Genomic DNA, 27121 nt, shown 5'->3' on the forward strand with positions numbered 1-27121 from the left:
TGCCACTCCTCCAATTCTGCTGCATTTTCTCTCCAAGTTGGTATCAGTTTCTCTCTTCTCGTTGATGCTTGAAACTTTGGCCTGATGCCAGGCCTCTGCTACACACACACACACACACACACACACACACACACACGGCCAATAAGCACATGAAAGTTGCTCAACATCGTTAGTCATTAAAGAAACACAAATCAAAACTACAGTGACTTCACTTCACACCCACTAAGGTATCTATGGGAAAACAGACAATAATAAGTTTTGATAAGGAAGTAGAAAAATTGGAATACTCATACACTGCTGTGGAAATATAAAACAGTGCTGCCATTTTGGAAAACACATTTGGAAATAAACTGTGGTATATCTACACATTAGAATATTATTTGGCCATAAAAGCGAATGAAGTCCTGATATGTGCTACAACACAGATGAACCTCGAATATATTATGCTAAGAGAAAGCCATTCACGGAAAAACATATACTGTGTGATTCCTTTTATATGAAATGTCTAAATAAGCAAATATACATAGTCAGACACTTAACCAAATGAGCCACCCAGGCACCCCAAGTTCCCTGACTTTTTAAGCCTGACTGGGTTTCTACTCTGTGTGGTCATCACCTCTCCCTCCATTGGGGGGTTGGGGGATCGGGGAGAAGAATCACCCGAGTCAGAGAAGGCAGCAGTGGTTTCCAGCCCCAACACATGGTACTGGCTGAGCACTGTGGCTCAAAGCAAGTCTAGGGTCACAGTTCTCTCTCTAAACATGCCTCCAAGTTAACATTCTCTTCTTGACAGGAAGCATAATTTTTGGACCAGGGACACATCTACAAACAGCACATAAGTTTTGCTGAACTGCTATAAATTGACCTTTTGGGAAATTAGTTTCCAAAATTCTTAAAATCAAAAGACCCCACAAAACAGAGAATATGGATGCATATGTTCATTCAAACACTTCTCTCCCTTGGCAGCAAAAACAATGAAGGCCATGGTGTGCACAGACACCAGGAGCACTGGCCACATCCCAGGACTGCAGGGTCTTCATCTTAGGACAGGGGTTAATGACCATGAGGTGAACATCCTGCTATCCCCAGTAAGGCAACAAAAGTCAGGGACCCCTCACCACAGAAGCCAGTCTGTCTCTTCATGAGCCCAGATTTGTTCTCAATCCCTGCACACCAGTGATCAGAACCCCCAATATTAAAGGTGGCTTAAACAATAAATCTTTTATTACCATACATTCCAGGGAAGTGTGAGACAGTCAGTTCCAGGGGTGGATACATCCATGACAGGTACCATGTGTCGTGTCATCCGTGTCCACGGAAATGATTAACCTTCTCTGGAAGCCCCCAGTAGACGCAGCTCAGCTACTCTTGACCAGAGCCTGGTCACAGACATAGCCAAACCAGTTGGGCGGGGGGAGGCGCATTCTTGGCTCCACCACTCATGATTCTTTCCTATATGGAGTGGGGACTAAGGACGTCTGCCATTCCAGAGCACGTTGAGATGACTCATGTACACCTTGGGCACCTGCCAGGTGGTGGAGGTGGGATGGCTTCCATCACAGAAACCAGCAGTGACTTCGACTGCCAACAGCCAAGGCAGGTCAGAGTGCAACCTAGCTCCTGATGCTTCCTACACACCTGCCAACACAGGGCACATGTTGGGGTATGCCAGGTTTAGCTTTCAAATGGCTACTCTCCTCAATCTGCTTTCTGGAGTGACGCCTTTCCTGTTGAACAAGCCGTGGCTACATGATTTCCAACATCCCCTGTCTTCTTACAGCCTTTCCCCAGTGTGGACTTTCTTGTGCTGAAGGAGGGTAGAACTATGTTTGAAGGCTTTCCCACATTCTGTACATTCATAGGATCTCTCTTCAGTGTGGAACTGCTGGTGCCGATTGCGGTAGGACCTGGTGGTGAAGGTCTTCCCACACAGGCTGCACTCATAGGGCCGTTCTCCAGTGTGAACTTTCCAGTGCTGATACAGGCCAGAGCGGGTCACATAAGTTTTCCCACATTGCTTGCACTCATAAGGCCTTTCTCCAGTGTGAACTCTCTGGTGAAGAATGAAGCTATGGTTGTATTTAAAGAACTTCCCACATTCCCTGCACTCATAGGGCCTTTCTCCAATGTGAACTTTCCGGTGCCGAATGAGAGTAGACAGAACACTGAAGGCTTTCCCACATTCGCTGCACTCATAAGGCCTTTCTCCAGTGTGAATTCTCTGGTGCAGAACAAGTGCATCTTTGCGGTTGAAGGTTTTGCCACACTCATCACACTTGAAAGGTTTGATGCCCGTGTGAACCTTCTGGTGCTTCCTCAGTTTAGATGGATAACTGAAGACCTTTCCACACTCATTACACACATGGCATGTTTCTCCAGAGTGAATTTTCTGGTAATTAACATGGGTGGATTTCTCCTTGGGGGCATTTCCACCTTTCAGGCATCTAAAGGGTCTCTCTTTGGGGTGAGTTATCAGATGGTCGAGGAGTGCAAAAGCCTTCAGGAAGGCTTTCCCACAGTCACTGCACTTGAAGGCCTTCTGTGTGGCGTGGAGTTCCTGCTGCTGCTGGCAACTGGAGCTGGGCTGGAAGGCCTCCCCATGCTTGCTGTTCTTGTGTAGCTGCTCCTTGCTGTGGGTGGCCTGGTGCTGGAGCAGGCCTAAGGCAGCAGGGACGTCCTTCCCAGACTCCCCACACAGAAAGGGCCTCTCTGGTACGTAGATTCTGTAGCTCTTCATCTGCTCTGGAGAGGCTTCCTCATCCTCCAGTCTACATGGACAACCTGAAACAGAGAAAAGCCAGTTACTGAGAGCTAGATTAGAGGGAGGAGGCACCTTCATCACAAACACATGTCAGACATACCAAAAAGTCCGCAAAATTGCCAGGAGGTTGCTAGGAAAAGTCTTGGTGAGAAAGGGCTGGCCCAGCAGAACAGGGCTCTGCCAAATCACAGAATACAAAAGACCTCAGCAGGGACGAGGACACAAGATGGGAGCAGTGCAGGGAGAAGAGGTGGGATCTTCAAGTCACTCCTTGCAATGGTTTCAAGCAGGGCCTCAGCCGCTGGCGACAGGTAGCACTGTGAAGAGGATGTGTTTGCTCCAATGAAAAGGCAACTGTAACAGAGTAGCTGGTGTTCAAGTATTATTTAAGGGTATGTACTGTACACATCTCAAGTCACCAGTGGACAGCTCTACACTGGCACAGAGGCCAGGGAGGTGGGTCGCCTAGGTCCTGAGAGTCATGGTAGGGATGGCAAGATCACACAAGTGTGTCCAGAAGGGAGAGGAAAGGTGGGAATAGTGTGTGGTCACTGGCCTCAGCACCAAAATGCCAGTGCACACAGATAGCCAGCATGCTGTGTAGCCCATCACTGAAACCAAGGCATTGCCCAGCCCTACTCACCAGGACCAGGACCCCTCCTGGCCTCAGCTCTGCTGCCCATAGTCAAGTCCACCATACTGGGCACCCAGAGCTCTTCTTCACTGTCCAGCTGGGCAACCACATGGGACCTTGAAGGTGCAAATCCTAGGAGAGAGAAAGGTAGTAAGAGGCCAGCCCAAGCCAAGGCTTGCCTATCCCCCCCATAGGAAGCTCATGTCATCATGCCAACCATGAAGGAAATGGACTATAAGAAAACAAACCTTGTCTGCACATTTAAAAATTTGTTAAGCAAGTAGACCCCATGTTGTGTTTTACCACAATTTATTTTGAATGAACCTTACATGAAGGTAAACTGACATAACTGAAGTAAAAAAACAGACAAACAATAATCGTTGGAGACTTCACCTTCTAACTTTCAATAATGGACAGAACCACTAGGAAGAAAACAAACAAGCATATAGCACTTGAATAACACTAGAAATCAACTAGACTTAACGGACATCTATAGAGCCTGCCACAGAACAACAGCAGGATACGTACTCTCACGTTCTCACATGCACATTAACAATCTCCAGAACAGACCACTTGCTAGGTCATAAAACAGGTCTCGATAGATTTCAGAGGACTGAAATCACACAAAGTATGTTCTCTGACCACAAAGGAATTAAAATAGAAATCAACAACAGAAAGAAATTTGGGAAATTCACAAATGTATGGAATTTAAATAAAACACTCCTAAATAACCACAAAGAAAACTACAAAGCACTTTGAGATGAATGAAAATGAAAACAAACACCAAAAGTAACGGGACATAGCAGTTCTTAGAGGGAAAATCAGAGCCATAAACATCTCCATCCTGTTTTACTCATGACGTGCTTTTTCTTGTTTTTTTTTTTTAAAGATTTTGTTTATTTGAGACAGCAGAAGTGGGGCAGAGGGAGAGGCAGACTCCACGCTGAGCAGGGAGCCTGACGTGAGGCTGGATCCCAGGACCCCAGGGATCATGACCTGAGCCAAAGGCAAATGCTTAACTGACTGAGCCACGCCAGTGCCCCTACTCATAACACTTCTGACACCAAATGTGGGTAAGGTGTAGGGCGGGTTTTCCACACCACTTCTCCAACTCTCAGACACCAACGTGGTATCCAAGGAATTCAATTAAATTCTGATACTAACCACCTGGAATCGGCATCAGATCCCGCAGGTTAAGGGCTCAGTCCCACAAGACTGCCCCTACTTCAGATAACAGTTGGAAGTTCCAGACTCCCATTCTTCTGACCGACTGGCTATAAATCAGGGATTCCCACAATTATTGATCCCTTCTCAAGTTCAATAATTTGCTATAATGGCTCACAGAATTCAGGAAAAGAGTTTACTTAGTATTACTAGATTATTATAAAGTATACAACTCAGGAACAGCCCAACAGAAGAGATGCAAAGGGCAAAGTATGCCACGAGTGGAGATGGGGGGGGGGTGAGGAAGCAGAGGATAAGGGGCATCTGTGCCCTCCAGTGGCACCACTTTCCCAGCAACCTGAAGCTCTCTGAACCCTGTTATTTAGGAGTTTCTATGGAGATTTCATTATGATGTATAATTAGTTAAATCATTGGCCAATTGTGATTGGTTCAGTCTCCAGCCCCTCTACTCTCCCCAGAAGCCAAAGTTGGGGACTGGAAGGATGCGAGTGGGGGAAGCTCAAAATCCAACTTCCCTATCATGCCAGCTCCTATCCTGAAGCTTTCTAGGAGCTCCCAGCCACCAGTCATTCCATTAGCACACAAAAGACACTCTTATCACTTCAGGGATTTCAAGTATTTTAGGAGCTGTGCTAGGAATTAGGGACAAAGACAAAATATATATTTATTATGTCACAGCTCCCATATTTAAAAAGATCTCAAACCAACAGCCTAGTCCTCAAGAAACAGGAAAAAGAAAAGCAACTAATCGCAAAGCTAGCAAAAGGAAGGAAATAATGAGCAGAGATTAATGAAATAAAGATTAGAAAAACAGAATCAATAAAACCAAAATTAGGATCTTTGAAAAGTTCAAAAATATTGAAAAACTGCTACCTAGACTGACAAGAAAAAATCGAAGAATCAATTTATTAAAAACGGGAATGAAAAAGGAGACATCACTATCAACATTACAAAACAGAAAGGACTGTAAGGAGATACTACTAATAACTGTATTATACCCCCACAAATTAGGTACCTGTGATAAAATGGACAAATTCCTAAAAAAGACACAAACTACCAAAACTGACTCAAGAAGAAATAGAAAGTCTAATTATACTTAAAAACAAACAAACAAAACAAACTTCCCCACAGGGGTGGGGGAAAAAAAAAAAAAAGGTTAGGCCCAGAGGGCTTCACTGATAAATATTAACACTGAAATAAGAATTAGCACAAATACTTCACATGCTCTTCCAGAAAAAAGAAGAAAAGGGAACTTTTCCCAATTAATCCATTGAGGCCAAAATTACCCGTATGCTCAATCCAAACAAAGACACTATGAGAAAACTATACATTAATAACTCTTATGAATATAGATACAAAACTCAACAAAATACCAGTAAACCAAATCCAGAAATACATAAAGGGTTATAAGCTATGACAGAGTGGAATTTGTCCTAGTAATGCAAGGTTGAACATATGAAAACCAATTACTGTAATATTCTGTGTTAATAGAATAGAGGATGAAAAAAAATCACATGACCATTTCAATAGATATGAGAAAGCACTAGACAAAATCTAATGATCTTTCATGATTAATGCACTCAACAAACTAAGAAAAGAAGGGAACTTCCTCACCTGTAAAGGGCAGCTGCAAAAAACCTACAGCTAACATCATACTTATTTGTGAAAGACTAAATGCTTTTCTCATAAGATTGGGAAGAAGACAAGGATGTCTACTCTCACCAATTCTATTCAGTAAGTACTGGAGGTTCAAGCCAGGTCAGTTAAGCAAAGGAAGAGGTAAAAGTATCTGTATTTGCAGATGACATGATGTCATATGTATGAAAAATACCAAGGAGTCCACAAATAAAACAAAACTATTAGAACTACCCATCCCGGGGCGCCTGGGTGGCACAGCAGTTAAGCGTCTGCCTTCGGCTCAGGGCGTGATCCCGGCATTCTGGGATCGAGCCCCACATCAGACTCTTCCGCTATGAGCCTGCTTCTTCCTCTCCCACTCCCCCTGCTTGTGTTCCCTCTCTGGCTGGCTGTCTCTCTGTCGAATAAATAAAAAAATCTTAAAAAAAAAAAAAAAAAGAACTACCCATCCCAAAGCTACAGAATACACATTCTTCTCTAGCGCACATGGAACATTCTCCAGAATAGATCACAACCTGGGTCACAAATCAGGTCTCAACCGATACCAAAAGACTGGGATCATTCCCTGCATATTTTCAGACCACAATGCTTTGAAACTCGAACTCAATCACAAGAGGAAAGTTGGAAAGAACTCAAATACATGGAAGCTAAAAAGCATCCTACTAAAGAATGAATGGGTCAACCAGGAAATTACAGAAGAATTTAAAAAATTCACAGAAACAAATGAAAATGAAAACACAAACTGTTCAAAATCTTTAGGATGCAGCAAAGGTGGTCCTAAGAGGGAAGTATATAGCAATACAAGCCTTTCTCAAGAAACAAAGGTCTCAAATACACAACCTAACCCTACACCTAAAGGAACTGGAGAAAGAACAGCAAATAAAGCCTAAACCCAGCGGGAGAAGAGAAATAATACAGATCAGAGCAGAAATCAATGAAATCAAAACGAAAAAAACAGAACAGATAAAAAAAAACTAGGATCTGGTTCTTTGAAAGAATAAGATTGATAAATCCCTGGCCAGACTTATCAAAAAGAAAATAGAACGGACCCAAATAAATAAAATCCTGAATGAAAGAGGAGAGATCACAACCAACACTGAAGAAATACAATTATAAGAACATATTATGAGCAACTATATGCCAACAAATTAGACAATCTGGAAGAAATGGATGCAGTCCTAGAGCCGTATAAACTACCAAAACTGAAACAGGAAGATATAGAAAACGTGAACAGACCTATAACCAGCAAGGAAATTGAAGCAGTAATAAAAAAATCTCCCAACAAACAAGAGTACAGGGCCAGATGGCTTCCCAGGGGAATTCTACCAAACATTTAAAGGAGAATTAATACCTATTCTTCTGAAACTATTTCAAAAAACAGAAACGTTAGGAAAACTTCCAAACTCATTTTATGAAGCCAGCATTACCTTGATCCCAAAACCAGAAAAAGACCCCACCAAAAAGGAGAGCTACAGACCAATATTCCTGATGAACATGGATGCAAAAATTCTCAACAAAATACTAACCAATAGGATCCAATGGTACATTAAAAGGATTATTCACCACGATGAAGTGGGATTTATTCCTGGGCTGCACGGTTGGTTCAACATCCACAAATCAATCAATGTGAAACACTACATTAATAAAAGAAAGCACAAGAACCATATAAGCCTCTCAATAGATGCAGAAAAAGCATTTGACAAAGTACAGCATCCTTTCTTGATTAAAACTCTTCACAGTGTAAGGATGGGGGTATGTACCTCAATATCATAAAAGCCACCTATGAAAAACCCACAGCAAATATCATTCTCAATGGGAAAAAACAGAGCTTTCCCCCTAACGTCAGGAACATGGCAGGGATGTTCCCACTCACCACTGCTGTTCAAGATAGTACTAGAAGTCCTAGCCTCAGCAATCAGACAACAAAAAGAAATAAAAGGCACCCGAATCGGAAAAGAAGAAGTCAAAACTCTCACTCTCCGCAGATGTTATGATACTTTATGTGGAAAACCCAAAAGACTCCACCCCAAAACTGCTAGAACTCATACGGGAATTCAGTAAAGTGGCAGGATATAAAATCAATGCACAGAGATCAGCTGCATTTCTATACACCAACAACGAGACAAAAGAAAGCGAAATTAAGGAGTCGATCCATTTACAATTGCACCAAAAACCTAGGAATAAATCTAATCAAAGAGGCAAAGGATCTGTACTCATAAAACTATAGAATACTCATGAAAGAAATTAAGGAAGACACAAAGAAATGGAAATGGAAAGAAATGGAAAAACGTCCCATGCTCATGAATTGGAAGAATATTGTGAAAATATCTATGCCACTTAGAGCAATCTACACATTCAATGCAATCCCTATCAAAATACCATCAACTTTTTTCACAGAGCTGGAGCAAATAATCCTAAAATTTGTATGGAACCAGAAAAGACCCAGAATAGCCAGAGGAATGTTGAAAAAGAAAACTAAAACTGATGGCATCACAATTCCGGACTTCAAGCTCTATTACAAAGCTGTCATCATCAAGACAGTATGGCACTGGTACAAAAACAGGTACATAGATCAATGGAACAGAACAGAGAACTCAGAAATGGACTCTCAACTCTATGGTCAACTAATCTTCGACAAAGCAGGAAAGAATATACAATGGAAAAAAAGACAGTCTCTTCAACAAATGGTGTTGGGAAAATTGGACAGCCACATGCAGAAAAATGAAACTGGACCATTTCCTTACACCATACACAAAAATAGACACAAAATGGATGAAAGACCTAAATGTGAGACAGGAATCCATCAAAATCCTTCAGGAGAACACAGGCAGCAACCTCTTCAACCTCAGCCACAGCAACTTCTTCCTGGACACATTGCCAAAGACAAGGGAAGCAAGGGCAAAAATGAACTACTGGGACTTCAACAAGATAAAAAGCTTTGGCACAGCAAAGGAAACAGTCAACAAAACTGAAAGACAACTGACAGAATGGGAGAAGATATTTGCAAATGACGTATCAGATAAAGGGCTAGTATCCCAAATCTATAAAGAACTTATCAAACTCAACACCCCAGGAACAAATAATCCAATCAAGAAATGGGCAGAAGACATGAACAGACATTTCTGCAAAGAAGACATACAAATGACCAACTGACACATGAAAAAGTGCTCAACATCACTCGGCATCAGAGAAATACAAATCAAAACCACAATGAGATATGAACTCACACCAGTCAGAATGCTAAAATTAAGACAGGGAACAACAAATGTTGGAGAGGATGTGGAGAAAGGGGGACCCTCTTACACCGTTGGTGGGAATGCAACTCTGGAAAACAGTATGGAGGTTCTTCAAAAAGTTGAAAATAGAACTACCCTAAGACTCAGCAATTGCACTACTGTGTATTTACCCCAAAGATACAAATGTAGTGATCCAATGGGGCACCTGCACCCCAATGTTTATAGCAGCAATGTCCACAATAGCCAAACTATGGAAAGAACCCAGATGTCCATTGACAGATGAATGGATAAAGAAGATGTGGTGTATATATACAATGGAATATTATGCAGCCATCAAAGAAAATGAAATCTTACCACTTGCAACAACGTGGATGGAACTAGAGGGTATTATGCTAAACGAAATAAGTGAATCAAAGAAAGACAATTATCATACGATCTCACTGATATGTGGAATTTGAGAAATAAGGCAGAGGATCATAGGAGAAGAGAGGAAAAAATGAAACAAGAAGAAACCACAGAGGGAGACAAACCATAAGACTCTTAATCTCAGGAAACAAACTGAGGGTTGCTGGAGTGGAGGGGGGGTGGGAGGGATGGGGTGGCTGGGTGATGGACATTGGGGAGGGTATGTGTTGTGGTGAGCGCTGTGTATTGTGTAGGACTGATGAATCACAGGCCTGTTCCCCTGAAACAAATAATACATTACACGTTAATAATAATTTTTAAAAAATGAAATATGACTTAAAAACTATTAGAACTAATAAATGAGTTTAGCAAGACTACAGGACACAAAATCAGTATACAAAAATTTGTATTTCTTTATACTAGCACTGAACAATCTAAAATGAAATTAAGAAAACAATTCCACTTAAAATTGCATCAGAAGGAATAAAATCCCTAGGAATAAATTTACACTTGTACATTGAAAACTACAAACCACTGCTGAAAGAAGTTAAATAAGACTAAATAAATGGAAAGATATCTCATGTTCATGAATTGAAAGATACTAAGATGGCAATCCTCCCCAAATTGATCTACTGATTCGAATTCATGGCTCAAGTTTGGCCCAGGGAGAGCCCTATAAAATCTCCTTTGAAGGAAGGTGACACCCAGAGCACAGAGGGGCCATGACTTCAGCAGAGTCACTGAGAGAGGCAGCTGAGTGGAATTCGTCAGGCAAACTGTAAATACCTGTACCCACCTCCTGCTGTTGAGGCTGCTAACAAGGCTGCTAAGAAGGAGGCAGAGGAAGAACACACAGCCCAATGCCAGTACTCACAGCACCAACCACAGGGAACCTGGGAAGGAAGCAGCCTCTGTGGTGGGGCTTTGGGATGAACACACCTTCCTAAGGGGAAAAGGGAGAGGTGGTCAGCCTGCCAGGGAAGAGTGCGAGACTTACCCAGCGAGCCAATAAGTGCAAAGTTCTCTAGCATCACATCCCGGTACAGGCTTCTCTGGGTCAGATTAAGGAGCCCCCATTCCTCCCGGGAGAAATACACAGCCACATCCTCAAAGGTCACCAAGCCCTGTAATGATTGATTCAACTGAGGCTTAGGGGTCAATAGTGGGCAGAAAAGCCAACCAAAACATGGACAGGGGAACACATCCAGGCCCTTGATCAGTGTCTCAGGGTCCTGCCATACGTCTCACTGACATCATCTTTCCCTTTGAGCCCCAAACCCCCATTTCCACCCCAGGCATACCCTCTACCTCCCTCCTCCTACGACCCATACCTCAGAGGATTGCCAGTTTACTCTTGGACTCTGCATCCTGCCCACAGCAACAACAGGCTGGTGACCAGAGAGATGCCATCTGTGTACCAGCCAGACACACAGGGCCCACCCTACCTCCTGTCAGCCAATTCCCTCTATGCCCAGAGATCACCTCCCAGAGGCAACCAAACCTATGCTCACCCTTGTCTCTTGGGTCCCACTCAGTACCTGGTCCCAGCCCTTCCAGTTTGCCCTCCTGCCTGACATGCACATAAGCCTTTGTACCACAGCATGTTACAGCTCCACACCCCCAGCACAATCTCACCGGTTCACCCCATTGGCAACTCACCTGGACTCCCCCACATGCTCATTCTGCACATGGTGTCTTCAGAGTGACACCACTGAGAGCAACCACAATCCCATCCTACCCCAGTCGAACCCCACTCCTTCGTGGTTCATTGCTAAGGGCATCCCCCCGCTCTGCACTGAAGACCTCCCCACCCAGACCTGTTCCTAGCTTCAACCCTCAGCTCACCAGACCACACACGGACCTCGGGGACCCCTGGCCCTCTTCCACCTCCGCCTTTGTCTAGGCTGTCCCCTCACCTGCCACAGCCCTCCCCACTTCTCCTGAGCTCCTTCAGAAGCCGGACCCACCGGGTGGGGATCGGGGTTGTCAAAGCCCGGCGCACCTTCCACTCACCAGCGCCTCCTCGGCCATCACAAGCTGTGGGCGGAGCATGGCCCCGGCCGGCGCCGAATTTCGGCCTGTTCAGCTGAACTCCGTACCTGCCCCCCTCCTTGGGCGCAGGAACCTCCGGCCGACCGTGGAACCTTCGAAGCTAGGTCTAAATGTGCCCAAACCCAGGGAGCCGCCTGTGGGAGGCTCAGACCCTCCCGCGCCGGCTCCGCAGTGGGCAACGCCGAGTCTCAGGAAAAGGGGGTCATTCCCGGGAGTCACGGAGCGTGCACAGGCGCGACGGGCTCCCCGCCCCTGTCCTCCGCGGTGCGGCCTCTAAAAGAAGTCGGCCCGCCGCGCAGCTCTCGAAGTACGCGTCCCGACCCACAGCGGCAAAAAGAGCACCTCGAGGGCAACGCCGGAAATCCCGCCGCCTCAGCTGCTTCACTGACTTAGCCCCCGCGTCCCTTTAGGACCTCATTTCCCAGCGCCCCTCGCGGTGCCGCTTGCTCGTTGCCAAGGCGACGGGGAGGGCCCTGCTGGGCGCTCGTGCCGCTGTAGCCAGTGACGGCCCAGGACAGGAACGTTTGAAGAGCCGCGCGGGTGGAGGAGGGACTTCCGGCGCGGGACTCTTCCCTCAGAGCGACACCCGGGGGACGGCCAGCGAGGCTGCGTGGAGGGCGGAGTCTGAGAGGCTCTTCTGGGCGGAGGAAACCGGAGTAGGGAAGGGGTGAGCGAGCCGTACGCTGTGTTCGCGCCGGGAGCGCACCAAGTGTCCCGAGCCCTGGCGTCCCAGGCCGTAGAGAGGTGACACCTTCGGGCCTCCCCTCGGTCAAAGCCCGTCGTGCCCGCGACCGCCGGGGAGCCATCGCGCTTGACGCCATGTCCGCCTCACAGAGCAGGAGACAGAGCTCAGAAAAGACTCTCCAGGGGCTCCTGGGGGGCTCGGTCGGTGCAGCGTCTGCCTTCCGCTCGAGCCGTGATCCCGAGGTCGTGGGATAGAGCCCCGCGGGCTCCCTGCTCAGCGGGGAGCCTGCTTCTCCCTCTCCCTCTGCCATCGCGCCCCCGCCCCCCGCTTATACTCTCTGGCTCTATCTCTCTGTCAAAATAAATAAATAAATAAAATCTTTTTTTAAAAAGGGGGGGGAGATTCTCCGAGTTCAATGAGCAGCTGGGGACCAGCGGCCAGGGGACATTGGCAGGAGGGGGGCGGTGTTGGGGGAAATCAGCAGTTGGATTTTAGAAGTGTTGAGTCTTCGGTGCCTGGGCCACTGGACTCAGGCAGGTCTGGGGTTCTGGGGATGGGTGTGGCACATGGTCACAGGACAGTAGGCTGGTAGCCTGCCCCGTGTCAAGCCATGGTGCCGACTCTAGTAGGCGGCCTTGTGGAGGAGGGTGAGCGTGTTGTTGATGTCGGGGAGAAGGGTCCTGGGCACATCCAGATAGGAGGCTGGCAGGAGAAGAACCCAGCTCCTGGATGTCTTGCACTGAATTCAGACGCATGCCTCCTGGAGGATGTGGTACTGAGCTCCTAGGAAGAACAGAGCACTTAGACGAGTCCCAGAGAAGCCTACCCCAGGGTGATGCTTGAGAACTTTGCACTGCTGGCTTCTCTGGGTCAGGCCACTGGCTTCCTCACGCCCACAACTAGAAAACTTGTTTTCTCGGCTTATGCCATGTTCCCCTTGAAAACTGCTGTTGGTCCTGGAGCTCTGGCCCAGGCCATGCTACCTCCTCTCCCAGGCTGCTGTGAGCAACCCCCACACATTCTACCAAGGGGTTCAGTCTGCCTTCTGCTCAAGTCATGATCCCAGGGTCCTGGAAGAGAGCCTGTGTTGGGTTCCCTGCTCAGCAGGAGAGTCGGCTTCTCCCTCTGACCCTCCCTGAAGGGCTGTGGAGTGTGACTGAAGGTAGGAGTGTCCACACAGCCATACAGGGCCTGAGTGGTGATTCTGAGCTTTCACTGCCGGCAGCCCAATGTGATATTCCCACTCACCACAGCCTGAAATTATAATTTCCCCATTTTATACATAAGGAAATGGACATAGAGAGGGGAGGCATTGTACCCACAGTCTCATGCGAGCCCAGGTACAAACTCGGCTCAGCCTGACTCCCTAAGTTCTGACCCCCCTGCCTCTGTGTACCATTTTGCATCTAGCAGGACATAGTGGTTAAATTTGATGCAAGTTTGAAGTGTGTGGATAGGAAAGTATGAGATACAGAAGAATTACTAGGATCACATTTTATGCAGTGAATTTGAAACAGTGTAGACCCTTCTCTCTGTAGTCCAGAGGGAATTATTCTTTCCTCTCTCCCGTTGTGAATGGTGTGGCATGTAAGAATACATCCCTGGGGGGTTGCCTGGGTGGCTCAGTCAGTTGGGGATCTCCCTTCGGCTTGGGTTGTGGTCCCAGGGTCTCGGGATCAAGCCCCCACATTGGGCTCCCTGCTCGGTGGGGAGCCTGCTTCTCCCTCTCCCCTCTGCTTATGCTCTCTCTCTCTCTCTCAAACAAATGAATAAAGTCTTTAAAAAAATTTTTTTCTAATTTAAAAAAAGAATACGTCCCTTGGGCAAGAGTCCTGCCTGTATTTTATGATGTGCTCCCTTATCAAAGTACACTTTCTAGGCTGACAGATGAGACTGATGACCCTACAGAGAGGTGGCTGTGTCCTCTTACCCCACCACTCCCACAGAAGCCCAGCAGTGTCTGTGAGGGTCTTATGACAATCGCAATGCTGGTGAGAGTCCTTGTGTACCCTGCAGAAATTGTGTGCCTATCCCTTTTGAAAGCAGGGTAGTATGTGTGTTTACCTTCTGCTAGCCATTCTAATAGATAGTCCTTTAATTTCATAGTGCCTTTATTTATGTTTCCCCTTTCAATTGGACATACACATTCAAGGAATTTTTTAAATTATTTATTTATTTTTAAAGATTTTATTCATTTATATTTGAGAGAGCATGAGCGGGGGGAGGGGTGAGGGGTAGAGGGAGAAGTAGACTCCCCGCTGAGCAGGGAGCCTGACATGGGGCTCGATCGCAGGACTCCGAGATCATGACTGAGTTGAAGGCAGACACTTAACCAACTGAGCCACCCAGGCACCCCTAAAATACTTTTTATTTTGAAGTAGTTTGAAAGAAGTGGCAAAAGTGCTCCCATGTAGCCTTCATCCAGCTTCCCTCAATGATAATGTTCTACATAACCACAGTACATGTCAAAACCAGGAAAACAGTACTAACACAATACTTTTAACTCAGCTACAGACCTTGTTCAGAATACACCAATTTTCACATATACTCTTTATGTGGTTCTGTGAAATTGTATCACACGTGTAGATTCCTGTTACCACCACCACCACAGTCTGATACAGAGCTGTTCCATTTCAAAAAGAAACTTCTAACTAACACTTAGGTCGTACCCTCTCCTAATCCTGACCACCACTGATCTGTCTTCCATCGCTATAACTGTGCCATCTCACAAATGTCACGTAAAGGGAATCCTATAGCATAGATGGGCGATACCGTGGGCTTTTATCACTCAGCATAATGCCTTTGAGATCCATCCAAGGTGTGTGTTATCAATAGCTTGTTCCTTTTCATTGCTGACTAGTATCGCATTATCTGGATCTACCACAGTTTGTTTAACCATTCACCTATTGAAGGCCATTTGGGCTGTCTACATTATTATTATTATTATCATTGTTAGATATTACAAATAACACTGCCATGAACATTTGAATTCAGTTTTCTATGAACCTGTTTTCATATTTGTGTGGACATGAGTTTTCATTGTTGTGAGTGTCAAGGAGGTGATAAATGCCCAGGGTTACAATTGTAGAGTTGTACAGTAAGTGGATGCTAAACTGCCAAACTGTTTTCCAGAGTAGTTGCACCATTTTACATCCCCACTAGCAATAGTTATTGAACATCTTTTCATGTATATATTTGCTCTCCATATATTTTCCTTAATGAAATATCTGCTCAAGTTTTTGCCCATTTTCTAACCGGAATTTTAGTCAACTTTATTAGTGTGTGACTTATGTATAACAGAATGCACTCATTTCAAGTGCAAAATTAGATGAGGTTGGACAAATAAATATACCCATGTATTGAATTTGAGATACTCTCTGTAGTCATTTCCTTAAGCCAATATAGTTATGTCCACCCACTTCCACCGTGCTGCTAATGGCAAATATATTTCTGTTTGTTATAGGTCAAACAGTACAGTTATGTAAATGGTTTTGTACACTTGCTTTTACAATAAGTTAAAAAAAAGAAACAGTATGTATACTTTCTTATACATAATTACTGGTGCTTTTTGTTTTTTCATGTAGATTCACATCATTGTTTGGGATCACATGTTTTCAGCCTTTAGTACTTCTTGGGTTGGTTGACATTGGACAAGGAGACAACCCCAAGTCCCTGCTCATCAGGAGCAGGGAAGAGAGAGTGGGACATCCAGGTCACTGAGATAAAAGCCTCAGCTGGGACTCTGTCCATTCTTTTTTTTTTTTTTTTAAGATTTTATTTATTTATTTGACAGAGAGAGAGAGACAGCCAGCGAAAGAGGGAACACAAGCGGGGGGTGGGGGTGGAAGAGGAAGAAGCAGGCTCCCAGCGGAGGAGCCTGATGTGGGACTCGACCCCAGAACCCTGGGATCACGCCCTGAGCCAAAGGCAGATGCTTAATGAATGAGCCACCCAGGCGCCCCAGGACTCTGTCCATTCTTTAACAAGCACATGATGTTTTCTGCTTATTAAAGAATGTTTATTAGTATATTTGCTGATTATTTTTTTAAGATTTTATTTATTTATTGGACAGAGAAAGACACAGCAAGAGAGGGAACACCAGCGGGGGGGGGGGGGGGGGAGGGAGAAGCAGGCTTCCCGCTGAGCAGGGATCCCGATGCAGGGCTCGATCCCAGGACCCTAAGACCATGACTCGAGCCAAAGGCAGACGCTCAACGACTGAGCCACCCAGGCGCCCCATATTTGCTGATTATAAATGTAATCATGTTCAACGCCAACATTTTTTAATGGAGATACCCTAATTATTTCCAGTAGTGCCCTATTGCTAGACACTTTTCCCTCAAAACAGTGCAGCTCTCAAGTTCATTGTATGACTCTCCTTGAGCCTGTCACGGAAGAACCTTGTTTTAGATTTGAACAGACACTGCCTGAAACTGGCCAGCTGTACTCCAAGTAGCCCAGTATGAACTGCACATGAAAATCACAGGATTTTCCCAGTGACTGTTTCTAGTCTGGCTCACTTTTTAAATTTCTGACATCTATATACCAATATTACTCTAGTTTTTATTAATATACATTACTTTTAGAGCACTACGTTCTAGGTTTATGGAAAATTGAGCTGATAGTACAGAGTTCCCATATTCCTGGTCTCTCCGTACAGTTTCCCCTACTATTAACATCTTTAGTGTGGTATATTTGTTATATTGATGAACCCATATTGATACATTATTACTAACTAAAGTCTATAGTTTACATTAGAGTTGAACACAATTTGGGTTTTGACAAATACATAATGTCACATGTCAGTCATTACAGTATCATATAGAATAGTTTTGCTGCACGAAAAAACCCCTGTGCTTCACCTATTCATCCCTCCCTCCCCCAAGTCCCCATCAACCACGATTTTATTGTCTCTAAGTTTTGCCCTTCCCAGAATGTCATAAAGTTGGAATTGTATGGTGGGTGCCTTTTCCACACCGACTTTTTCACTTAGCAATATGCATTTAAGAATCCTCCAGGCCTTTTTGTGGCTTGACAACTCAGTTCTTTTAATTGCTGAATAATAGTCCATTGTAGGGATGTGCCAGTTTCTTTATCCATTTTCCTATGGAAGAACATCTGAGTTGATTCCAGTTCTGAGCAATTACAAACATTTGTGTGCCTTTTTTTGTGTGTGGTTGTAAGTTTTCAGCACATTTGGGTAAATTCCTAGGAGTGTGATTGCTGGATCATATAGTAGGACTATATTTAACTTTGCAAGAAACTATCAAACTCTTCCAAGGTGGCTGTACCATTTTGCATTCTCCCCAGCAGTGAATGAGAGTTCTGGTTCCTCCTGTTGTATTTTGGATTTTAGCTATTCTAATACATATGTAATGATATTGTTTTAACTTGCAATTCCCTAAGGGCATACAATCTTGAGCATATTTTATTATGCTTATTTGCCGCCTGTGTATCTTCTTTGCTGAGGTGTCCAGATCTTTTGCCCTTTTAAAAGCATGGTAGGCAGGGGCGCCTGGGTGGCTCAAATGGTTAAGCGTCTGCTTTCAGCTCGGGTCATGATCTCTGGGTCCTAGGATTGAGCCCCACATCAGGTTCCTGGCTAAGCGGGGAGTCTGCTTCTCCCTCTACATCTCACCCCGTGCTCGTGCTCTCTCTGTTTCTCTCAAATGAATAAATAAAATCTTTAAAAAAAAAAAAGTGGTAGGCAGAATTCTAAGATGACCTCAAGACTTTTCCATTGTAGGGCAACCCTCTGGGGCCCGCCCTCATTGGGAGCTTTGTCCTCTATCATTCAACAAGCTTCACTATCGCTCATTAAACCCTGCTTTGCTGCCCTTCCCTCCCAAAAACAGATTTTTCCATGGTAATCCATGAGACTAGGATTTTCCCCCAGAGCCTCCAGACAAGAACTCAGTCTAGCCAGCACCTTCATTCTAGCAGGAGGTTGTGCTAGAATTCTGACCTCAGTACTGTGAACTAAGAAATGGATGTTTTAGTAACTGCAACAGTTACACAGAAACAGAAAACTATCACAAGGTTGGACTTCTGGCAGCGGCGCCCTCACAGTCTTCTCTCTGATGTGAGGTTGAACAAGGCGATAGCCGTGGCTGAAGGCACTTTCACTGTACTCGTAAGGCCTTCAGTGCGAACCTTCTGGAGTGGAATAAGGTTGGAGCTGCAGCTGAAGACTTTTCCACATTAGTTGGACTAACGAGGGTATTCTAGGGGCACCTGAGTGGCTCAGTTAAGCGTCTGCCTTCCACTCAGGTCATGATCCCAGGGTCCTGGGATCGAGCCCCGCATCGGGCTCACTGCTCAGCGGGAAGCCTGCTTCTCCCTCTCCCTCTGGCCCTGTCCCCTGCTTGTGCTCTCTCTCTCTTCTCTGTCAAATAAATAAATAAAATCTTAAAAAAATAAAATAAAGAGGGTATTCTATGGTATGGAAACTTGCATGTAGAACAAGTTTGCTGCTTTGGGGTAAAGGTTTCCCACACTGACCGCATTTAAAGTCCTTTTGGTGTTATGAATTTGCCAGTACCGAACAAGGTTAAGCCTATGTCTAAAGGCTTTCCTATAATTTCTGGTGTTCGACAAGTTAAGAGAGGCAACTAAGGTGCAACACGTGCTGCACATGAGAGGCCTTCCTGTGTTGAGAACTTTCTGGTACTAAACACCTGTGGCTATTTCAAGGAAGACTTTCCCACACTGGCAGCACTCTTATGGCCCTTCTCTCATGGAACCTTCTGGTGCTGACTCAGACAAGAGATTCTGCTGTAGGCTTTCCCACATTCAATGCATTCATAAGGTGTTGCTCCAGGCTGAGCTTTCTGGTGCTGAATGAGGTTGGAGTTTTGGCTAAAGAATTTCCCACATTTGGTGCATTTATAGGGCCTTTCCCCAGCATGAACTTTCTGGTGCCGAATAAGGGTAGATGCGAGTCTTTCCTACATTCACTGCACTTACAAGGCCTTTCCCCTGTATGAATTCTCTGGTGCTGAACAAGTGTGGATTTGTGGTTGAGTGTTTTCCCACATTTACTGCACTTGTAACATTTTATTTCTGTATGAACTGTATGATGTGTGCTCAATGTACATGGGTGGCTGAAGGACTTGCCATACTCTTTACATACATAGGATGCTCCTCCAGTGTGAATTTTTCTCTGAGTAATAAGAATCGGTTCCTCCTTGAAGGCATTCCCACCTGTTGAGCATCTGTAGGATCTCAGTTCAGTGTAAGTTCTTAGGTGGTTGACGAGGGCAGAACTCTCCAGGAAAGATTTCCCACAGTTGTTGCACTTGAAGGGTTTCTGTCCGGTGTGGACTCCTGGGTGCTGTCTGATGGAGCTGTGAGGGAAGGTCTCCCTGGTGCTGCTCAGTAGCTTCCCCATACTGTGAGTGGCTTGTTGCTGGCTGAGGCCAAAGCTGGCCTGGAAGTCCATGCCACACTCCCCACACACGAAGGGGTGTTCTGATGAGTGGGCCCAATAAGCTCTTCAGCTGCTCGAGGGTGTCCTCCTCCTCTTCCACTTGACACGGACAACATGAAAGCAGAGAAATGTCAGTGAACTGAGTGCTAGGATTGGACGAGGAGGCACCTTCATCACCAGTGCATGTCAACACACTCAGGAAGGAGTCCATGGGATTGCTGGAAGGTCCCGTGAAGCTGGGGGTGGGGGGTTCTGGATGGAAGGGGCTGACCCTGAAGGCTAGGACCCAGCCAGATGACAGAATGTGAAAGATCTCAACAGAGATGAGGACACAAAGAGGTAGCAGAAGTGGGAGGAGAGCTACGGTCTCCAACTCACTTCTCTGCAAAGGGTTTTGGCAGGGCCTTGGCTACTGGTGACAGCATTGTGAAGAGGCATGTGTCCAGTCCCATGAAAAAGTCATTGCAGCACAGCAGCTGGTTCGAGTGTGACACAGAAGGATATGTGCATGATTCACGCCGTGTGTACAATAGATCCATGCTGGACAGCTCTGCATAGGCTACTGTGCTGGTTATCACCGAACTGTCTCTCAGCTCCAAATTGACCCATTTGCCTCCTCTGTGTAAATGGATTCTTTAAATATTTTTCTTTGCAAGCTTGCATGATGTTAATCTTTTTAAAATATATATATTTTATTTATTTATTTGACACAGAGAGAGACCACAAGCAGGGGGAGTGGCAGAGGGAAAAGCAGGCTCCCTGAGCAGGGAGACCAATGCGGGGCTCTGTCCCAGGACCCTGGGGTCATGACCTGAGCCGAAGGTAGAGGCTTAACTGACTGAGGCACCCAGGCGCCCCTGATGCTAACCTCTGTTAGTAGAGGGCATGGAGAAGGAACTGCAGGATGAACACGGCTTGTTTCCTACTTGCTGTGCGCTCCCTCGGTGGTCTGCTGCTATCTGTGCAACTTCTCCATGAGCGCTCACATCTTCTCCAGTACCCAGCCCCTCTACTCATTCCAATCCTCTGGTGATGTTACCAGTACTTTATTTTGAATCTTCCCTGTTCAAAGCACTGTGTGGTTTCTCTCTGCTGACTGAACCCAAATTGATACAGAACTGATACCGATACTGGTACTGGGAATAGTTCCAGGAGATAGCCTACACAGATGGAATCTGAAGATTGATTTAGTTGTGTTTGCGACATGAGCACAGTGCAGAGCTCCTTGCCATAGAGAATAAGAGTAACCCAGGGCATGCGGTGGTATCAATTAAACAAGCTACTACCTTGTGCCTTGGGAGCCCAGGTGGCTACTGCACTTCACTTTTATGGCAGTAATGACAACTGCAAGGACGCTGGAGCACTTACAGAAAGAACAGAATATATTCAGGTTCTTAAACTATCAGCTCAAGCCACAGTCTGAGAAATAGATGGATTCCGTGACATCCCTACAAGAATCTGATTTCTTACAGCTGCAGGGCTGATGATGCTAAAAATCAAACAAAACTCAATTATGCAGGTGACCGATTTATACCAACTGGAATGGCAATCTTGCCACGTTCTCATGTGAAAATTAGGGCACTGGCTGGTAGCGGACGGGACAATAAAACACGGAGGGTATCTGTGCCGCATCAAGCTGCTAATCTGTAGTAATCTGTTACAGCGGCAATAATAGTTACAACACCATCTCCCAACTCTGCTCCACAAAAAGACACAGAAGACACTCCCTTCGCTAAGATAAATGAGAACTATTATTAGTGAGAGGAGTGAAAATCTCTGTGGTTGCTCTCTTTTGTAAGCCAGTTTTGACTGTAGGAGATGCTGCCATGGAGATGGGCTCTCTGTTCTCTACGGGATGATCCCATGAGTAGCAGAGGCCAAGTGGCAGCACTTAATTACCAAATACAAGGGGGGCACATCCACCATCACAGGCAGCAGTGATGTCCAGGCAGCCAGAATGCTTGGCCTAAAGAGGCCTTTGGCAGTGAATAACTGAGTACAGCATTCCCCAGAAAGAAATACTTGGGGGTATAAATCATTATGCTAAGAAGGGCTAAATGCAAGTCCCTGAAGCTTCCACTCCCTGCAAAGATGGAAAACCAGAAGTACGGGCGCCTGGGTGGCTCAGTTGGTTAAGCATCTGCCTTCGGCTCAGGTCATGATCCCAGGGTCCTGGGATCAGCCCCGCATTGGACTCCCTGCTCAGCGGGGATTCTGCTTCTCCCTTTCCTCCCTGCTCCTGCTCTCTCTCTCTCACTATCTCTGTCTCTCTCCAATAAATAAATAAATAAAATCTTTAAAGAAAAGAAAAGAAAAGAAAGAAAAGAAAAGAAAAGAAAGAAAAGAAAAGAAAACCAAAAGCATCCCTGGAGGAACTGCAGAGGCTAATGCCACGAGCCACGATACGAAAGGAGCGGAGGCAGTGGTACCCCTCACACCCCACTGAACTCACTAGTCTGGCCTGAGCAGAAGTCAGACGGATCTTGGAGAATGACTGTGGACCCTCCAACCGTAGCTGTTCTTCCAGAGAAGAGCCCAGGCACTCGGCTTGCAGCCAAGGAACTGCCTGGTGCTTTCTCTTCCATACAATTTACAAGCAACACCAGAAACCATTTGCTTTTATCTGCTCAAACCAAACCACAGTGTATGTTCACGTCGTTGCCTCAGGATGACATCAGTTCTGCTCTGTCTTGATATTACACACACATCCCGTTGGCCCACTTCATTATGACATGCTGTGTGGATCTGACGAGCGAGAAGTAGCGACTACTTTAGATACCTTGTAAGAAATACGCAAACAGGGGAGCCTGGGTGGCACAGCGGTTAAGCGTCTGCCTTCGGCTCAGGGCATGATCCCGGCGTTCTGGGATCGAGCCCCACATCAGGCTCCTCCGCTATGAGCCTGCTTCTTCCTCTCCCACTCCCCCTGCTTGTGTTCCCTCTCTCGCTGGCTGTGTCTCTCTCTGTCAGATAAATAAATAAAATCTGAAAGAAAGAAAGAAAGAAAGAAAGAAAGAAAGAAAGAAAGAAAGAAAGAAAGAAAGAGTCGCAAACAAAAGGGTGGGAAACAAATCCTACAAAAATTCAGGGGCCTGCCACCTCAGTGAAGCTCTCAGGAGTTCAATCACCTGAGTGGGTTGGGAGAGCCCATCTAATCGTTGCACCTCCTCGCACCATCAACCATCAAAAAACATTTGGTAGGACTTTTGGATTTTGGAGGTAAACCATACAACATCCAAATCTACTGCTTCGAACCATCTTCCAAGTCAGCCATCAGGCTTCCTGTTTTAAGTGGAACAGAAAGTGAGGAGGCTCTGAAACAGGCTCGGACTGCTCTACCACCCAGGCCTTATGATACAGCAGAGTCAATGATACTGGAAGTGTCTGCGGCAGATCAGGACACTGTGTGGAGCCTGCGGCAAGCAGCAGCAGGAGAGTCAGCGCACAGACCTCCGGCGTACATCTTAGGCAGATAACTACTCTACTTTAGAGAAACAGTCTCGGGGCGCCTGGGTGGCTCCGTTGGTGAAGCGTCTGCTTCGGCTCAGGTCATGATTCCAGGGTCCTGGGATCGAGCCCCATGTGGGGTTCCCTGCTCAGTGGGGAGCCTGCTTCTCCTTCTCCCTCTCCTTCTGCAGCTCTCCCTGCTTGTGCTCTCTCTCTCTCAAATAAATAAATAAATGATTGGGGTGCCTGGGTGGCGCAGTCGTTAAGCGTCTGCCTTCGGCTCAGGGCGTGATCCCGGCGTTCCAGGATCGAGCCCCACATCAGGCTTCTCCGCTAGGAGCCTGCTTCTTCCTCTCCCACTCCCCCTGCCTGTGTTCCCTCTCTCACTGGCTGTCTCTCTCTGTCAAATAAATAAATAAAATCTTAAAAAAATAAATAAATAAAATAAATAAATAAACGAAATATTAAAAAAATATAGAGAAACAGTCTCTAGTTTGCCAATGGGCCTTTGACAAAGACTGAATGCCTAACCAGGGGATGATGCCAGGTCACCACGTGACCTGAGCTTCCCTTCATGAACTGGTATTGTCCGACCCACATAGCCAGAAATCTAACACTAAATGAAAATAGTACATAAGATCAAGCTTGGCCCAGGACTTGGGCAGTCCTGCACAAAGACTTGCAGAGGAAGAGGGCACATTTGTAGCACAAAGGGGCCGTGACTCCAGCAGGGTCACCAAGCTGGAGACAGGCTGAGATTGGTGGGATCAGCTGGACACCTGTGAAAGACCTGGCCCCCAAACTCTACCTTAGGAAGTCTTGAGGTAATACTGGGGGCTACTCACAGGGTTGCTCAAAGAGTCGAGGGAGAGTTCACCTGCCCCAGTCACAGCACGCACGGCACCCCCATAGGGAACTTGGGAAGGAAGCAGCCCCTCTGGTCCAGCTTTGGGATAGACAGAACTTCTCATGGGAAAAGGCAGAGGGTACTCAGTATAGTGCGGGAGGGCGTAAGGACTTACCCAGAGAGCCGATGAGCTCAAAGTTCTCCCACAGCACATCATGGTATAGGTACCTCTGGGTTACGTTAAGGAGCCTCCCTTGCAGTGATGGGTTCCGCCGATCCTAGGGGTTGAGGATTGGGCAGAAAAACCAATCAAAGGGACACATCGAAGCCTTTGACATGCAAGGATACTATCCTATCTCTCACTGACATCCTAGGTTCCTAGAGGCTCAACACCCCACCACCACCACATCCTGATGCTTCCTTTTCCCTCTAGAACTCTACCTCAGAGAGAATACCAAAGTCACAATGCCATTGATGACTTTCTCCTCATGTTCCTATCAGATTCTGCATCCATCCCACAGCAACAACAGGATGGATGCCATCAATGTTCTGGTCCAGGCACACAGGCCTCACCCTTTCTCCTCCCAGCCCATTCCCTCTGTGTCCCTCACATCACACCTCTCAGATGCAACTAAACCTACACTCACCATTCTTCCTTAGGGCCAGATACCTGCTCCCAAGGCCCTTCAGTTGGCCCTCCCACCTATCAGGCACATATCATACTCAACATCCTCATAGTTCTGCATCCACACCATTCCAGCACAACCTAACCAGTTCACCCCATTGGCAACTCCCTGGCTTCCCCACATGCCCCTCTTCATGTGGTGTCCTGAGAGTGCACGGCATAGCAACTGCAATCCTATCCTGCTCCAGGCTGCCTGCACTTCCAGTGGCCCACTGCCACAGGCATCCTCCTGTCCTGTATTAAAGACTCCCCTCCCTGGCCCTGTTCCTACCTTCAACATTCAGCCACTCAGAACTACGACTGGGTCTCTGAGATGCTGGACTTCTTCAACTCTCCTTTGCACAGGCTGTCCTCTCACTTGCCATGATCCTCCTCTCCCGCTCTGAGGTGTACTCAGAGTCCACCCCACTGGGCCGGGACACTGCCTGTGTCCCAGGCAACTCCCCATCTGCCGCTGAATGCCTCTGCAACCCTGAATGAAAACCCTCAGGCCCCAAAGAGGGCAGATTTAAAGCCTGGTGAGCCTGCAGACAGGTGAATCAGCCCAACCCCAGGCCCACTTACCCCCTACATCCATCACTGCCATGCCACAGGCTGCACCCCAGGTCCACTTGCCAATCAGAAGCCTTGGCCCCCGCCACTCCCCCTCTTCATTCCCTGCTAACATAGGCCCAGACTTCACAGTGCCTTAGTGACACCTACCACCACCTTCCAACTGCACCGTCAGAACATCTGGTCTTCCTTGGCCCCCAGCCTCTCTTCCCACAACTTGTTGGGGCATTCATCACTGTCCTTCATCCCTCGCACATTGTCCCTAGTCCCACTCTCTAGCCCTACCCTTTGGATCTGTCCAGCCCTGATCCTGCAGAATTCCAGAGCCACACAACCAGGTGCCTACATGGTGCCTCCATTCCTGGATATATCACACTTAAACTCTCCAAAATCCACGCTCCAGATCTTGTCCCTGGAATCTACTCTAGCCCCCAACTTCCACATTTGTTGATAGATCTTCAATCCATCAAACCACTGAGTGCAAACGCGTAGGCCACTCGACAGGTCAGTGTCTCTCGCTGCCTCACATCCAGCAGTTGGGCTGGTCCTATTGAAATAACGGATACAGAGTATAAGCACCTCTGCCATCTCCATTGCCACCACCCTGGGGCAGCCACCCGTCACCAGTAGCCTCTCCGTGCCTTCCTCCAGCACAGTCCGTTCTTCCCTCTGTAGCCAGAGGGAGCCTCCCAACACCTGAGTCAGACCACCTCCCTCCGCTGCCCGAAATCAACTATGACTCACAGCACCCTCAGAACAGAGGTCTAGATCCATTCCAGGCCTGACTCCTGCGCTGGCTCTGTTCCCAAAAGACCAGGTGGGACCTGTGTTTCCCTGAACACTCCCAGCTCAGCCTCACTACCGAGCACTTGCTGGCTGCTGTGTCTTTCACACTTTCCGTATCACACCCCATGACTGACAGAGATGGGAACCCTTCTGCATAACCGCTGGATTAGCGGCCAGATGTGACTCCCGAAGCCCAAGTGAGAGGGGCAGGAGGGCGAAGGCGGCAGGGAGGATGCCAACATCCCCGACACGGGGGTCTGAGCGAGTGAGGCCGCGGGGGCACGCTCGACTCACCTGCGCGGGGCCGGTCATCACCGCCGCCGCGGGTCATCACCGCCACCGCCGTCCTACCCTGGGGGCGGAGACGCGCCCTGAAACGCGGACGCCCGGGAGGGTCCCACGTGTCAGCAGACCCGACCGCAGCCCTGCCGATGGATGGATGGCCTCAGTCCCCACCCAGTCCTGCGTAAAATGCCTTCGGGGCCCAGGGTGCCACTTGCCGGGGCGGCGGGACCGAGGACCGGTGAGGAGGCTCGGGAGAGCGCGCGGCCCGGGCGGGTACCTCCGTGAGAGGAAGCCCGTCCCACAGTCGGGACGAGTCTCAGAGAGAAGGAGCCAGGACTGGGAGCTCATGGCTCGGCAAAGATACCACGACGGACCGCGCGCTCACGTGGCTTGTGTAGCAGCACCCAGAGGGCTCGGCCCCCGGGCACGCGCGGCATGCAAGGCACGCGGGGCAAATGGGGCCCCGCGGCGGGAACTACACTACCCAGAAGACA

General features: G+C 47.1%; 1 protein-coding gene and 1 long non-coding RNA gene across 5 annotated transcripts; both read right to left on the reverse strand.

Annotated features, from left to right (window-relative positions):
- Nucleotides 1–476: 476 nt before the first annotated feature.
- ZNF584 (zinc finger protein 584) lies at nucleotides 477–12927 on the reverse strand. 3 transcript variants are annotated; one of them, XM_026489440.4, is made up of 4 exons: nucleotides 11873–12927; nucleotides 10857–10983; nucleotides 3405–3527; nucleotides 477–2781 (listed from the first exon to the last, which is right to left on the reverse strand). In XM_026489440.4, exons 1-4 carry the CDS (start codon nucleotides 11909–11911, stop codon nucleotides 1775–1777), a joined length of 1296 nt encoding a protein of 431 aa, XP_026345225.2. In that variant the 5' UTR covers nucleotides 11912–12927; the 3' UTR covers nucleotides 477–1774. The 3 variants fall into 3 exon arrangements, with proteins under 3 accessions (XP_026345225.2, XP_048079514.1, XP_057169890.1); XM_048223557.2 differs by lacking the exon at nucleotides 10857–10983 and adding an exon at nucleotides 10656–10802 and having other exon boundaries at nucleotides 11873–12813; XM_057313907.1 differs by lacking the exon at nucleotides 10857–10983 and having other exon boundaries at nucleotides 11873–12813.
- Nucleotides 12928–14420: 1493 nt separating this feature from the next.
- On the reverse strand, nucleotides 14421–27121 carry LOC130544075 (uncharacterized). Of its 2 annotated transcripts, XR_008960029.1 has the most exons (4): nucleotides 26637–27121; nucleotides 25903–26103; nucleotides 24495–24597; nucleotides 14421–20124 (listed from the first exon to the last, which is right to left on the reverse strand). It is a non-coding gene; the product is annotated as an uncharacterized LOC130544075 (long non-coding RNA). The 2 variants fall into 2 exon arrangements; XR_008960028.1 differs by lacking the exon at nucleotides 25903–26103 and having other exon boundaries at nucleotides 14423–20124; nucleotides 26637–27112.

The sequence above is a fragment of the Ursus arctos genome, unplaced genomic scaffold, assembly GCF_023065955.2.
Source record: "Ursus arctos isolate Adak ecotype North America unplaced genomic scaffold, UrsArc2.0 scaffold_19, whole genome shotgun sequence".
Taxonomy (NCBI): domain Eukaryota; kingdom Metazoa; phylum Chordata; class Mammalia; order Carnivora; family Ursidae; genus Ursus; species Ursus arctos.

Bases quoted from the DNA above. Each gene is read 5' to 3' on its own strand.
- ZNF584 (XM_026489440.4), bottom strand. From the start codon at position 11,911: ATGCTCCGCCCACAGCTTGTGATGGCCGAGGAGGCGCTG. The intron at 10,984-11,872 runs GTGAGTGGAAGG...CAATCATTACAG, and splicing joins TGATGGCCGAGGAGGCGCTG to GGCTTGGTGACCTTTGAGGA. The intron at 2,782-3,404 runs GTGAGTAGGGCT...TCTCTGTTTCAG, and splicing joins CAGGAGGGGTCCTGGTCCTG to GTTGTCCATGTAGACTGGAG.